Consider the following 16,388-nt stretch of genomic DNA (forward strand, 5'->3'; position numbering starts at 1 on the left):
CCAGTAGGTTATGTGTGTTTCTTTTTTCTGTCACATTTAAAGCTACTTACTGTGCTGACAGTGACAGCTTAACATCAGCTGGGCTCCTTTGAAGGGTAGGACCTATTTCATTTCAGATGAGTGAAACAAAGACAGCTGGTTGATATAGTGAAGGGTTTATGGTAGTTTATGGCTCGAAGCAGTATTTCTTGCAAATGATTTTCACTCCTTGTGGAAGAAAACTGATAACATAGCATTTGGTTTTTACTTGCTGGTTATAAACAGCCTCATTTCTAAACTCTTTAGTTTGCTGAATGCACGAAAATGCATTTCCCCACTCCTCTCTGCTCTTATCACAGCTCTCCTTTCTCTGCTTTCCCATCTCCAGCTTTTGCAAACTTAACCACAAATTTAGTAAAAAAAAGATGCATTGAGCTGAACTTCATGTTTTTAAATTAAAGTATTTCACATAGACTAGAGAATATCAACCTGCTAATTCTCAGGAGTGACTTATTAGCATCCCTAAACTAACATTTTGGTACAACAGCACTGTGAGTCAACGTTCAATGCCAAGTTATTTACCGGGATTGGCTGAAGGACATGACATCACAAGTCCTTCCTCGTCTCTCTTCCTCTCTCGCGCTCCTTCTTTACAGGCTGTGAGAGAACGAACGTGCGGTGCGCGCGAGAACGAGAACCCTGTGGCTGAAGCTGAGCGGGCACGTTTTGGATTTGCGATCAATGAGCGAAGCCTGGGACATGGATAGGTGTTAAGTCTATAACAGCTGTTAATTTATTTTTGTCGCCGTTATTATTATTATTATTATTATTATTATTATTATTATTATTATTATTAGAAAACGCATCCAGGGAGGGAAACTACACTATGAAAACTGGTTAAAGAGAAAACACCACACAAGCAGGAGGAACATAATGTGAACTGTGAGTGTGCTTGACGGAAAAGCGGAGCGGAGGATAACATCATCTACGCAAGGGTGACAGTGGGTAGAAAACTTGGAGAAAGAAAAACAACGTGGACGAGAGCAAAAAGAGAAAAGGAGGGAGAGAAAAGTCTCGTCTTGGCTGTTGTCGGTTCAGCGCCATGAATCATGAGTAACGACAGTAACGGAGTTGGAGGGCTTCAGCCTCTCTGGAACATCAATGGTGAGTGGTTTTTGGGAATATTTTTCTGCTTTGCCAATAAGCTTTGAGTATGTTCACTTGCGTGTGATGTTAAATGACTTACAGGACAAAAACTATACAGGTCTTCCATATAAATGTCATCAGTTGTGCAGTCCATTGACTTGTAAAGAAATATTGTCACAGCGGTTTATGCCTTCCTGAAAAGGTGGGTGAAGTGAGTTTAAGGACGTCTTGGGCGTAATTTAAATGGATTTTATACAGATACGAAAAAGCCGACAGCAGCCTTGTTTGAACAGCCAGACCCGCTAAATTATTCTCAGTTTTATTTATACAGCGCCAAATGACAACAGGGCGCTTTATATGGTAAGGCATATAACAATAACACAGTCCTTTGGTAAATGTAAAGAAAATACGTATCAGAAATACAAGTCAGTGAATTAATGTGCAATGACAAGTATGTTTTTTTGATTTATGAAGGAACAAAAATGAAAACATTTTAATAATTAATATAACATCGCAAAATTCCACGACTAACATACACACACTGTTAAGGATGGACACACTGTGCGACTGAACTGCAGTAAATAAATAAGAGCTGTATTTATGCTTTCATATTTTTCTATTATCAGTAATATGCCCACTCAACTAATAAAATATGCTTTGATCAGCAGGTAAGTGATTTAATATTCACATGAACATCCTTGGGGGGGGAGGTTAGATTTAATGAAATGCTGTTATCAGGTTCATATCCATAAGCACTCTTTCCTGAGTGCTTATGCTGCTATATATTATATTATATGTACAGAACAGCATTTCAAATGCAAAAAGAGTTCCAATATAAATATAATAAGACAATTGACAGCTTTTAGTTCCTGATAAAAACATCAGGGGGTCGATGTAACAACCCCTCTCCTCACCATTTATTCCTGTTTATCCCATCAACTTCCCCCCCATCAGTAAGTTATCTGATCTTCTCCTTCTTTTTGCTTCTCATGTCTTCTCTCTTTCCCGATCTGTCCTATTTACACTGTACAGAGGGGGGAGTCTTTGTTCTGCTTATATGCATGTACATTGTATTTGACATGTAGATAAAACTAACTAGAATATGTCTGTGTGTGTACATGTAGCCATGCACAAAGGTGGCTGTGGCTCATATAACAGAAGCAGGTTATCTGTTAATTGCAGGGTTGGCTGTTTGCTTCCTGGCATCTCCTAGTGCCAGTTGCCCTTGAGCAAGATACTAAAGCCCAGGTTGCTGGTGACTGCAAACATTTTGTGTAAAATAAAGTGCTTTTATGACCTACTTAAGGTTCTATGTAAGCAGAGACAGTGTGCGTAAACTGGAGAAAAATCTTTGTGTTTTTCAGCAGTGGTACAGAATGTTTATTGCTTTGATGTGTCTACTGCTTAAGCAATTAACAAAGAAAGCTTTTGTTTTTATGCGTTTGTAGTTATATGAATTAGTGTGAAAAGACCTTTGTTATTCTGATAGGTTATTATGCAGTGAGGGAAAACGTTACCAGTGTTACAATTCACAACATCTTCAGATACACCGTAGAAAACACAAAGTCTTACCTCCTTAGGTAAAGCTGAGTACTGCTACATATTGACAAGCATGCGTGCAAAACAAAAACTGAACAAATAAATACAGTGTGGTCTTTTCACACCACTGTGTTTATTGTTTGCACCCTTCCTGATTTCCTATTTATTTGTATATTTTGAAATATATTTATATATTTCAGACCAACAAACAAATGTAAATATTAGACAAAGATGACACAAGTAAACACAAAATGCAGTTTCTAAGGTGTTTATGATCAGGGGGAAAACAACCCACATGGCCCTGTGTGAAAAAGTGATTGCCCCCTAAACCTAATAAGTAGTTGGGCCACCCTTAGCAGCAACAGCCACAGTGATGTAACCGGCAATGAGTTCTTTACAACACGGTGGAGGGATAAGTCAGATTCAGGTCAGGACTAGGAAACTCCAACAGGTGGACCCCAAAACGTTGATTCTGTTCATGTGGACGTAGCGTTTTCAGTGGGAGAAACATTTCGTCTCTTCATCAGTCTCAGCTGACTGCAGGTTTCCCCAACCAAGTCACTGAGTAACAAAATGTTTCTCCCACTGAAACGCTACTTTTTGTGATTTCCTCACCTGGATGATCGACCATGCATCAAGACATTCAGAGGTGGTGGTGTTGGTGTAGATCATTGTCCTGCTGCAGAACCCAAATGCATTTCAACTGATGGCTGAACATCCTCCTTCAGGATGTTTTGGGAGGCAGCAGAATTCATGTTTCCCTTTACCACAAAAACTCTTCCAGGTCCTGACGTGGCAAAACAGCCCCCGGCCATCACACTACAACCACCATCTTTTAATGTTGCTGAAATGCTGTTAGAGTTATGCCAGATGTAATGGGACTCAACCTTCCAGAAAGTTCAGCTTTTGTCTCACCAGTCTATAGAATATTTCCTCAAAAGTCTTGGGGATCATCGAGATGGTTTTTTTGCAAATGTGAGACCTTTGTGTCCTTTTTGGTCAGCAATGGTTTTCTCTTTAAGCTGTTCCATAGTAGCCATTTTACCCCGTCTCTCTCTTATTGTTGAATCGTGAATTCTGACCTTTACTGAGACATGTGAAGCCTGCAGTTCTTTAATGTTGTTCTTGGGTTCTTTTGTGACCTCCATAAGTCATCGTTGTGCTCGTAGATAGGGCTGCTCGATTATGGCAAAAATGATTATCACGATTATTTTCACTGAAATTGAGATCTCGATTATTTGACAATATTTATTTAACCCTTTAAGACCTACCATAGAACCAAGTCCGCCAGAGCTTATATTATATTTTTACATGTTGTAGTGCCATTTGTGGGAGCATTTCAAGTTGCTATACAACTGTTATAGCCCATATTTTAATAATATGTATGCATTAAGTCCATAGTAACTACATTAATTGCAAAAAAGTGCAATAAACTACAAAAAAATTGAAAATCGTTTTTGGTTTTTTAACATATATTTCTACTTGGAGAAATTTAAGAGGCTTATCCCTCAAAACTTTAAATACAAAAAAGTTGCAAAAAATAGTTTACAACAACAGGAAATTTATTTTAAGTGTCTTCATAGTTTTATTTTGGAGATACACCAATTTTTATATACTGCAGGAAAAACAAAAACAATCCTATGATGCAAATTTGCAAAGAAAACAGCAGGTGCATCAAAATAAACTATTTCCAGCAGTGCAATTCGAGTTCTAAGCATCCCAGCAACTATTCAGAAAAGTCAAACATGACCAGTATAGGCTTTTAAGGCCTACAAGTAAAAAAAACCCCGACATTTTCCGCGAAAATGACATCACTTCCGGTTTCGGGCAGGAAATGGCGGACATGTGATAGTTAGCGGTGAGTCTGTTTCAATGTGCGAAGTGTTACGAACAGCTGATCGGATCGGCAAAGCGTGTTTCTGGAATATTATGTTTTTGTTCCTGCAAGAGCTTTTTATGCAATTTATGTGGAAGGAAACCGTGACCGAGGAGAAGCTGATGGCATCAGATGTAAGTTTCATATGCAAAACAAAATATTGCGCTAGCTTACACGGTTCAGGTTCTACAGGGATTTAAAAATAGTTACACAAAACAGTGTGCTGCTCTGACCGGCTTTAAAGGGATACAATGTATTGAATAATGACTTTAAAAAATAATATAACATAGTGTGCAACACCACTGAAGTTTTTTTTTTTTTTTTTCTTACCTCTTTTCAACCAACGGCAGTCACTCTCTAAATAACTTCTGCTTAGCTTTCCGAGCTTCCCTCGGGTCCTCTTAATCAGCGGTCTCAACCTTTTTTGCGCCATGGACAATATTTTCACAGACCGGCCTTTAAGGTGTCACTGATAAATGAGGGAGGGGCTAATAATCGGCTCAGTCATTTTTAATGATCGTTGAAAGCCCAGATCGTAATCGTGATTAAAATTCGATTAATTGAGCAGCCCTACTCGTAGAGTTATTTTTGGTTGGCTGGTCGCTCCTGGGAAGGTTCACCACTGTTCCATGTTTTCGCCATTTGTGGATAATGGCTCTCACCGTGGTTCAGTGAGAGAGCCAGTGGGGCTCTCACTGCTTCATTTTGTCAGACTGGTTCTATTTAAGGGATTTCTTGATTCAACAGGTCTGCCAGTAGTCAGGCCTGAGTGTGTTTAGTGAAACTGAAATGCTTAAACTTAAAAATGCATTTTGTATTTACTTAGATGATCTCTGTCTAATATTAAAACATGTTTGATGATCTGAAACATGTAGATTTGATAAATATGGAAAACACTAGGAAATCAGGAAGGGGCAACACTTTTCACATATATTATGTAACATGTATTATGTAAATACATGTTACATAATAAAATATGTTGAAATAAAAAAAAAAAAACCAAAACCCCCAAACAAAACTTATGTGAGACAATAAGTGTAATGTGTGCTTTTGGGAAATTACCTGAAATATGAGCATGCTTTGTGGCAATGCCCTGCCTGACGTTGGGGGTTCTTAGCCACACACAGCAGTGACAGAAGAAGTCTGATTACTAACTGCCTTAGTAATCAAGCTAAAATGACATTTCTTTAGCAAATAAAGCTGAGGCCTTGAGGCAACTGTGAGAAGCTAAAGAAATAGAAACAACTCAGATTTAGTATCCTGTATAATCAGGTAAAAGAAAACACAATTTGTGATAAATGAAAGCAGTAAAATGTACTTTTGAAGAACTAAACGTTAGTGTGAAAACACCCTTTATAGTAATGTAATGTAATAAATGATCTGAAAATACAGGCCTTTGAAATAGAACCACAACAGCAACCCCACATTTCCATGAGATTTCCATCAGTGATGGGGGCATTTAAAAGTTGATGTGTACTGTTAGCCGACGCGTATGGATCAGTAATTAAGGTTTGACTCTCATCCTCGACTGGAGCAGCTGATGGGTGTCATCAGGACGCTACAGCACAGAGCGAACACCATCCCCACAGACACAGCAGCCAGAAAATCCCATCAAACAGGCCCTGAGTAAATGTGGTTATCTAAGCTGAATGTTTGTCAAAGCTGGGAAGAAAGGTCCAGGTGATCCAGGAGAGAAGAAGGACAATTGCTGCAGTCAGCTGAGACCGAAGAAGTCACCTGGATGATGAAACGTTTCTCCCGCTGAAGACGCCACGTCCAGATGAACAGAATCGAGTTTATGGGAAGAAATATACCAGTAATCTAAGATCTGTAATTCCACATGAGAAGCTAGATAAGCTTATGCTGTACACGATCTTAATAAATGTGTCCGAGGCACTTTTCTCCTCCTGTAGTGAATCAGCATCAAAGCTTTCTTTACATATTACACAATTTTGATATTTAATTACCCCGAGCAGTGATTTTTACTTTAACTCGATCCCTTGTTTTGTTGTTCTTTTCATTTGTGTATTTATTTCAATATATTGGGTTTTTTTATGAAGATCATATTGTCTAAAATGTCATAGCATGTACTTCCAAATTTATTCTTGGGTATAAAAGATTGATCTCATCTCCTAAAACTGGTCGGTGAGCAGTGATACTTATCCTTTGACTAAACAATACAAACTAACTGAGAAAAGATGCTTCTAGGCCTACTAGATCATTGCTAATGTTTATGTGAGAAGCTCTCTAAAAATTGGAATGTGGGAAGATTTATCATTCATAAAAGCTGAAATCACTCTACTTCTATTAAATTAGTTTACCAGCGTTATCTACCAGAGCTGGAAGCGAGTGTGGGGAAATGAACCTACTGTAGGGGATATGGCACTGAATAGAATTATAACGCACCACATGAATAACAATAAATGTAATTATATGTAAAGGATATATTATTATTTTTATGATGAAATGCAGCAATATGCAGAATTATACCACTTAACCAGTCTAAACAGCTTACAGCAACTCATAGTCAGTTTAATGAATATAATAAAATACTTTAGGAGGGAATTCAACACAAACAGAAGTAAGAAGAGGCCACATTGATTGACAGAAATGAAAATTATCAGCCTAGAGAGGACTGAATTCAACGACACCCCAAATAATGAAGTGAAGAATGATGAGGCAAGCTCATTCATTTTGAATTTCCTCGCAGCAATTCAAAATGCTACATTTAGACATTCATACCAACTACTCAGTAGTTTGCAACGTACTTGTATGCATGCCCAGTCGGGGCATTCTCCTAATGAGACAATCAGTTGTGCAGTTGTGTACTGGGGGTCTCCCAGATCTGGACCAGGGCATCATTGAGCTCCTGGATCATCTGAGTTGTAAGCTGGGGGGGGGGGTCAGATGGACTGAAACATGTCCCAAAGCTGTTCTATTGGATTTAGGTGAGGCTAGTGTGGGGGGCCGGTCAGTGGTATCAATTCCTTCATCCTCCAGGTATTATTATGCATCTTGGACATACTGTGAGACCCCATGCTGGTGCAGCTTGTCCTGGGTTCCCCTAGTCAGGGTGCCGTTGCCTAGCCTATAGTTTTGTACGTCCCTCCATGGATGTGCCTCCCCAGACCATCACTGACCAAACCAGTCATACTGAATATGTTAGATGGTTAATGATTTTCCATTGCTGTCTAGCTCTCCTACAATCTCTTCGATGCTCTTGAGACGTTACTGGGAGACACAGCAACCTTGGGCCAGTGGCATGTGTTGATGTGCCATCCTGGAGGAGATGGCACATCAACACTCATCCAACTGACTTCTTCAGTCTCAGCTGACTGCAGGTTTCCTCAACTTTACAAACAGTACATTTGCACAATGACAAACAGCCCACTGAATGAACAATGGACTTTCTCCCACTGAAAATGCTACATCCAGATGAACAGAATCAATATTTTTGGAAATTACATACCTGGATGACTGAGCATGCATCAAGACACAGTCAAAAAAGATGTATTTTTGTGAATGTATAAATATTTTAGCAAATTTTAGCAAATTACATGTAGAAAATACTTGCAGAATTTCTACTCTCTCAGTCATGAGACCTGCTTTTGTCTTTTATTTTGCCCCGTACATCTTGTCTCACCTTGTCCACCCACCAGATGTCCTCAGTTTTCCATTGTTTTCCATTCACCTGTCTGCACACACCCTCCTTACCTGCTCATTTTGAGTCCCATTGATGTTGAGATAGACATCAAAATTAAACGGCCCAGGTACAAACTTTATCCCGGCATTATACAACAATCATACCTGTGTTTCCTTTGTTTGGTCCCTAGATTTCAAATTCCTTTCCTGCTTGTGTAGCAAGCAACCTAAATGCTTATAGTTGCATTTAAAAACAGAATGTAGCAATCTGCACGGCTGGGTCCTCTGCATTCAGTTCCTTCTCTTTGCTTTCCTGTTACTATCTCTTGAGTTTTGCTTAAATTTCTCTAATCCAAGAGGAGAAAATGTACATACACATCAAAAATCAGTCATCCTCTCACAGATTTAGAGTGGTTCTGAGTGGTGTCCAAGTGTAGCAGGATCTTGCCTCCATTTAGAGCATGTGATTAAACCAATTAAGACTGAAAATGTAACAGAACAGTAGAACATTTCTCTCTCTTTTTCTTCCTCTTTCTTGACAAAATGTTCAAGGGTTTCTAGAAAGTTGACACATTTGTAAACCTGAAAGCCTTTGGCTCTTGGTCTTGCTGACCACAAAGCATCAGTACTGTAAAGAGGAACAAAATTAGTGTGATATCCTGTGATCACATTGGCATTAGACTGTTAAACTACACTACTGGTGGAGTAATAGCCATCTGATGAGTCCATACCCTGTTCTCAGTTGTTATTCTTAAATCAGTCACTTGAGGAGGATTTCCAATGAGCTTCTTTTCAGGAAAATGTTCACAAAATTCAAAAGTACATATTACTTGTGACTTTTCTTAAAAGTGATGCAGTTCATTATGTACTACTTGCCAAAGAAAGGAATTTATTACTCTATTTATTAAATTACTTTTTCATTGTTTCATAATATGACAAAATTACCAATTAACAGTATAAACGTTGGTTTACAGTCGCGCACACTGAAACAAATCCCTACACAAGGACAATATTTCTTTTAGGTTTTACATATGAACACAAACTCAGCAACACAAACCAAAACTGAAAACCAGCCCAAATAGACTAATAGACCAACACCACGGTGATTCTTACAACACTGCAAGCTTGACTGCTCATTGCTGCCTTAATACCTGTTGAGTATGGCTGCTGGGCTTGGGTTGGCATGCACTCAGCTTTCATATATCACTCTGGGTTCTTAGCTTTGCTACCACAAAGCTATCTGTGCAGAAGCTGTATAAGTAGCACGCTGAAGTTTCTGTCATGGACACAGTTTCCACCCTACCATCATGCTCTTGTCCTTTTGTGATATAATAAAAGTAATTTCCGTATCTCCACTTCTCAAAAGCTGTAGACCACTCTGCTATTTTCCTCCTCCTGCTAGTGTGCCAAAAAGCCATTGCCTGTCAAAAAGTCATTTACAATGTTTCTCGGTGTAAAAACAAAAGTCACATAGAGATATATATATAGCATTTATGGAGGGTAAGTCCAGCATCCTGAGATTGTACGCCAAGTGAAAGGAAGGAGGTCGAGGACCAGTGAGTGTCAGATCCACTGTCCAGGATAAGACAACAAGCATTCATGAGCCAGATGGACAACTGATCATGTGCTTAGTCAATACATCTGGCAGCAGAAACCCGAGAAAGAAGAGGAACAAAGAGAGGAACTATTGGGAGGAACAGGCTCCTGCACAGGACCACCATCAGATAGAAGAAATGGCTGACATCAAGAATCCTACCAGTGACTGGACAAACCTGGAGACAGACCTGAGCTAAGATCCTGGGGGACTTCCAGATACAAAGAGACAAACTGGTGATGGACAAGCAGAAGAAGACGGCCGTAGTGATAGATGTGGCTATACCAACATCAAGGAAATGAACACAAGAAGCCAGAGAAATACCGAGGGCTGAGAGAGGAGCTCGAGAAGATCTGTTTGACAGATTATAGGCCAAGAAGTAATTTACAATTCCATCCATCCTCTTCCGCTTATCCTTCTCAGGGTCGCGGGGGGCATGAGCCTATTACAGCTGTCGTAGGGCGAGAGGCAGCGTACACCCTGGACAGGCCGCCAGTCGGTCACAGGGCCAACACACAGACACAGACACGCATTCGCACTCACATTCACACCTGTGGGCAATTTAGAGTTTCCACACTAACCCTACTGTCACTGCATGACATTACTGATATTACTTCAAGTATTTATGATAAATAAGTACTGGAACTATTTATTTATTTATTTATTTTGTCAGATTGTGAACAGCAGCTACACCACTTCTGTTTTGTAATGGCCTACTTTTTACAGGCTTTTGATTATACAATGTTGCATCAGGCTGTGCATTTGTGTCTGAATGAGTGTTTTTTTAACTGCAGATATTATTACTGGTACATTCCCAGTAAGCTGCTATCAAAATGAGTGATAGTGGAATTAGAGGACAGGGTTTTGGCATCAAGCCGATGAGGATGTGTGCAAGGGGCCCAGAACAGTGCTTCAGATTTACTAATATGTAATAGCTGCTTAATCTTGCCTTCTTTTTCTGTTTAAATTTAAAACTATTTGTTAATATGTAATATGTGTTGATGTTGTGTAATGTACAGTACTTTACACATAGTATGGCAGCTCATTGAAACAGTAATGATATGGCAGGAAGTGATAATGCCATGAATCTTTTTTACTGTTTTTTGTTTACTAAGCCTCTTTGTTACCTGACATGTCTTCTACAAAGACAAACACATTCTAATAAGATTAAATGTTTTCCAGATTGGAGACGTCTGAACATCAGTTGGTGTAAAATAATGTGTAGTACATAATTATGTAGGAGAGGCAATTAATGCACTGATAGAGACAGAACAAAGAGCCTTTTTCTCAGTAACCAGAACTGGATCAGACCGTATCTACATCCTGGATGGGATGCAGATAACACCAGTTTCAGTAGGAGTGTGTCTGTGCCCTTTGTATTTGACAAAATCAAACAACACTCATTCCATTATGTTCCATTACAACTTGGGATTGAGAGTACTGATGTTGATCACAAAATAAAGATTTTAAAAGCATTAATTTTATTCTGGTATGATTGCCGTGGCAAATTATGGTTTAAATGGAAGAACAATACTTACAGGAAGGTTTCTCTTCATTCTTCTAGTCATCATAACCAGCTAAACCTTTGTAATGCTAATAAATTCATCTAGTGTCAGATATTGTAACCACGACATGAGTATTGGTCAATGTGGTTTTTAAAAAAGTAAAAACAGCATCAGATGTGACTAAATGTAATTAAGAAAAAAAGAAGGAGAAATAAACGACAATGCTCTGAGCATCATGTTTGATCTGCTGATTTTCCAATAAACACAGTCATGTTTTGGCTTATGAAATGTTATCATAGCTGTTTAGAAATGCTGCATTAGATAACATGCAGTGGTCATTTATTTACAATGGTGACATCTACTCGTGAGCTCCCGCAGCTTTCCAGCTGCCTTGTCTCCAGTTAGCTCCCCTCTCCAGTCCTATTAAAATAGGGAGGGTGTGATTAGTAAATTGCTCCCAGCTGCCCTGCCAGCCTCCCTGGCACCGCTCCCTGAACCCACTGCACCACCTCTCCTCTGGGGGGTCGCTGACCACACGCCACCACTAACCTCCATTCCCCAGCCAAGTCTGCCCACGGGAACGGGAAAGGAAATGAGCCACGATCATCTGTGGACTGGTTCTCAGATACCGCTTTTCTACACTGCATGAGCTGCATGACATTAATGTTAGTTTGATAAACTAACATTAATGTACAGCAGCAGTTTAATTAATGTACAAACAGTTTTCAAGATATTATGATGACACTAGCCACTCCTGACCAGTGTTGGTCAAGTTACTTGAAAAAAGTAATCAGTAACTAATTACTGATTACTTCCCCAAAAAAGTAATCCAGTTACTTTACTGATTACTTATTTTCAAAAGTAATTAATTACTTAGTTACTTTTTAAAAACACGATTTACAACCTGAAGAGGTGTTAAAGCGATAGATCTTTCAGCCCAATTCTACTTTTTCTGCATAATCCATCATACAAAATGTAATCAAATGGAAAAGTCTCTTTTTAAAACTTGTTTTATTAGTTTTATTTATGCATCAAGCAAAAATTTAATTATCTGCAACATTCTCTGACTGGAAGAAATTTGTTTAAACCTATTTAAACTTATTTTCTGCACATTCCAGCTCATAAAATAATTTTTTTGTGTGTGTGTTTACACTCAGTCTTTCAAATAGATGCAAGTAAAACACAGCAGAAAATAAATAAAGTCAGACTCAGCGGTCCTGTTGCTCTATTTTCACCTGTAAAGCAGGACTGCGGTAGGCGGAGGTTTACCCTGGTGCAGGTGTGCTGCAGCAGTCAGTGGAAGAATCCGCGAGTTTCTCTGTGAGTTTCCCATTACGTCGTAGCTACTCGGTGCTTGTTGGAAGTTTAGGGGTTTTTCGCTGTAAAAAGAAGTTTTCTTCCCACGCACAGCGGACACTAATGTTTTTGTCACTTTTTATGGAATCAAACTCAAAGTAAGGTCAGTACTTCCACGCTTTAAACGCTGCACGCTCATACTCTCTCTGCACTCGATATATGATCCATTGTTGATCTGCACACAGCTGTTGTCACGAACGGCGCACTCGCTTACGTCACTGTCATGAGACATTCTCGCAAAAAATCACGGTTTTAGTAACGCAGTAATGCAGCGTTCCTACGGGAGAGTAACGGTAATCTAATTACCGTTTTTGCAATAGTAATCCCTTACTTTACTTTTTTCAGGTAACGAGTAATCGGATTACAGTAACGTGTTACAAGTAACGCGTTACTGCCCATCTCTGCTCCTGACAGACAGCTGCCCCCAGCTCTCTCCCTCAATTCTGTTTAATTGAAACTATAAACAAGTCGAGTCAAGTGGCTTTTATTGTCATTTTAACCTTGTACAGTGATGCAGTACAGAGTGAAATGAGACAGCGTTGCTGTGAGACCCTGGCGCTACATATGACATATAACGGACAAACACAGGACTACGTAAAGTGCAAAAAATTGAAAAAATATACAAGACAAGACAGTGCAACACTAGACAGAACAGGATGATACAGACACAAGACAGTGCAATGTGCAAAATACTGAGTATTGTGATTGTGATAAGTGCTTGGTAGTGACGTGTATGAAGGTGTGCGTGTGTGTGTGTGTGTGTGTGTGTGTGTGTGTGTGTGTGTGTGTGTGTGTGTGTGTGTGTGTCAGTCCAGTCACTGAGTGTTCAGGAACCTGACAGCTTGGGGGAAGAAACTGTTCCACAGTCTGGCCGTGAGGCCCGGATGCTCTGGTACCTCTCTCCAGAAGGCAGCAGGGTGAAGAGTGTGTACGAGGGGTGTGTGGGGTCTTTAACAATGCTGGTGGCTTTGCGGATGGAGCCGATGCTGTAAGTGTCCGTGATGGAGGGGAGAGGAGCCTCAACGGTCTTCTCAGCTTTTCTCACTATCCTTTGTAGGGTATTGCGATCTGATAGGGTGCAGTTACCATACCAGACAGTGATGCAGCTGCTGAAGACGCTCTCGATAGTCTCTCTGTAGAAGGTCGTAAGAATAGATGATGGCAGCTGGGCTTTCCTCAGCTTCAGCAGGAAGTAGAGATGCTGCTGAGCCTTCTTGGTTATGGAGCTGGTGTTCAGGGACCAGGAGAGGTAGACACCAAGCAATTTGGTGCTCTTGACGACCTCCAAAGAGGATCCATTGATGTTAAGTGGGCAATGATCTCTCTGTGCTCTCCTGAAGTCAACAATCATCTCTTTTGTTTTGTCCACGTTCAGAGACAGGTTGTTGGCCATTAGCTGTTGCACCTCCTCTCCGTATGCTGACTCATCATTCTTGCTGATGAGACAAACCACAGTTGTGTCATCGGCGAACTTGATGATGTGGATCAAATTGTGCATTGGTGCGCAGTCGTGAGTCAGCAGAGTGAACAGCAGTGGGCTGAGCACACAGCCCTGAGGGGCTCCAGTGCTCAGTGTGGTGGTGTTGGAGATGCTGTTACCGATCCGGACTGTCTGAGGTCTCTCCGTCAGAAAGTCCAGGATCCAGCTGCAGAGTGAAGTGTTCAGGCCCAGCGGGCTGAGTTTTCCAATCGGGTGCTGAGGAATGATTGTGTTGAATGCTGAACTGAAGTCTGAAGAACTGAAGGGCGAGATGTAAGGTGGTGGCGATGGCGTCGTCTGTTGACTGGTTGGGGTGATAGGCGAACTGCAGTGGGTCCAGTGTGGGTGGCAGCAGGGTCTTAATGTGCCTCATGATGAGCCTCTTGAAGCTTCATCATGATGGGTGTGAGTGCAACGGGACGGTAGTCATTGAGGCAGGACACTGGGGACTTCTTTGGCACAGAAACAATGGTGGTGGCCTTGAGGCACGTTGGGACGACAGCAGTGCTCAGGGAGAGGTTGAAGATGTCAGTGAGGACATCTGTCAGCTGGTCTGCAGATTCTCTGAGCACTCTTCCAGGGATGTTATCTGGACCACCAGCTTTCCGTGGGTTAACTCTGCAAAGAGTTTTCCTCACATCAGCAGAGGTCAGACGCAGAACCTGTTAGGATGCCTGGGTTGTTGACCCAGGGTTTTGAGTTTATATATTATTTATCATTTCTATTCTTTGGTTTCTTTGTTAGAGTTGTGTCTTATGGTTTGTCTCTGTGTAATCCTTAGTTGTTGTCTCCCCTGTCCGCTATATCCCCGTGTCCAGTCTGTGTCTGCCCTGGTCCCACGTCTCTGTTCCCTCTGTTGTAGTGCCTGCCTGTGAGTCTGTGTCTTTGTTCAGTCTGTGTTATGTGTTTCCTGTTTTACTTTGAAGGTCTCTGTCTTATCTCAGTGTGTTCAGTTTACGCTTCCTTGTCTCGTCAGTTCTGATTTCTCCCAGCTGTGCTCTCCTTCTGTGTCTCATTCCCCTCGTTACTTCCCAGTGTATTTAAACCCTGTGTTTCTCTGAGTCAGTGTCGCGTCGTCCCTCATGCTGTATGGATCTCCCTGTGTCTCACTGTGAATTTAGTTTATGAGTTTCCAGTTTAGTTTAGTTTAGTTTAGTTTAGTTTGCTTTTTTATGACTTTCCCCTGACAGCAAATAAAGCTGAGTTCTTTGTGTTTAGACCTCATGCCTGAGTGCCTGCATTTTGGGTCCAACTCCTGCCTGCCACACAGCGACTCATGATAGAACCTGGTCGTTGTAATGGGGGTGGACTTCATCACTAACACATCATTCTGAGCATCAAAACAGAAAACTGGCACCATTTGGTCGCGCCGCCAGTCTCTAGTAAGGAGATGACAGGCATATTAACCAGTACAGTTCTGCAGCACTTTGAATAGCTGTTTGAGAATAAACTGGAATTATATTTTTTTTCTCTCATTTAGATGAACAACAAATTAGACACAAGGAACCGTGTTGTTAGAGAGGTATTTTCATTACATTAGAATGATGACAAGCAGCATGAAATGTCCCAAACTAAATAAACACAATAATAAACAAATGACAAAAGCAGTCCAAGTGCTTGTTTACCTTTTTAAGATACACCATTTTGATGACTTCTAATGAAGTCATCAAAAGACAACTGTCAACAGCCCAAAAGATGGCTAGCTAAATTGTTCAGTCATGTATTTGTGAGATCATGAAGCATTTTTATTACATTTTTAGTCCTTTGTTGCTATTACGGTACATAGACACTTTCTAAAAGAGCTTGAATGGAAGTTTGCATTTCCTGTGGATTAAGTGTGAATCAGTCCAAAAAGCATGGGCACATCTAAGGGAAATCCTTCTGAGGTACCAGTTCCACACCCTCATTATCGAACTTTCTCATCATCAGGCTTTACATGTTTGTGAATCACATAAAGCTTCAGAGCAGTCTGTCCAATTTCTCTGAATCCAAAATCATGTTAAAAGCATGTTAAATAAATAAACTTGAATTAAAAAAAGTTGAGAGAGAGAAAAAACAAATACGGTCTTGCAGAGCTGTTAACAATGCATATCTAAAATGTATTCTTGACTATGCACAATTTTTACTTGGATAGATAGGACTGGTTTCATCTTCAAGATACACTACCAGTCAAAGGTTTATAACTTTGGGTCTGGCAGACCCAAAGCTGCAACTGAATCAGAGGACAGGTTTCTGAGAGTTAACAGCTTGTGTGATAGTCACCGACCCTGG

General features: G+C 40.4%; 1 protein-coding gene across 1 annotated transcript in view; it reads left to right on the plus strand.

Annotated features, from left to right (window-relative positions):
* The first annotated feature begins 637 nt into the window (after window positions 1-637).
* Window positions 638-16,388, plus strand: part of LOC146548347 (muscarinic acetylcholine receptor M4-like) — a 71,274-nt gene continuing 55,523 nt past the window's right edge. The window contains exon 1 of the mRNA XM_085264478.1: window positions 638-1,143. Within this exon, the coding sequence (XP_085120604.1) occupies window positions 1,089-1,143 (55 nt within the window). The 5' untranslated portion in view covers window positions 638-1,088. The remainder of the gene's footprint in view (window positions 1,144-16,388) is intronic.

Source organism: Mchenga conophoros, linkage group LG23 (assembly GCF_057382185.1).
Source record: "Mchenga conophoros isolate Kocher_MC1m ecotype Shallow Benthic linkage group LG23, M_conophoros_male_GT1.1, whole genome shotgun sequence".
NCBI lineage: Eukaryota > Metazoa > Chordata > Actinopteri > Cichliformes > Cichlidae > Mchenga > Mchenga conophoros.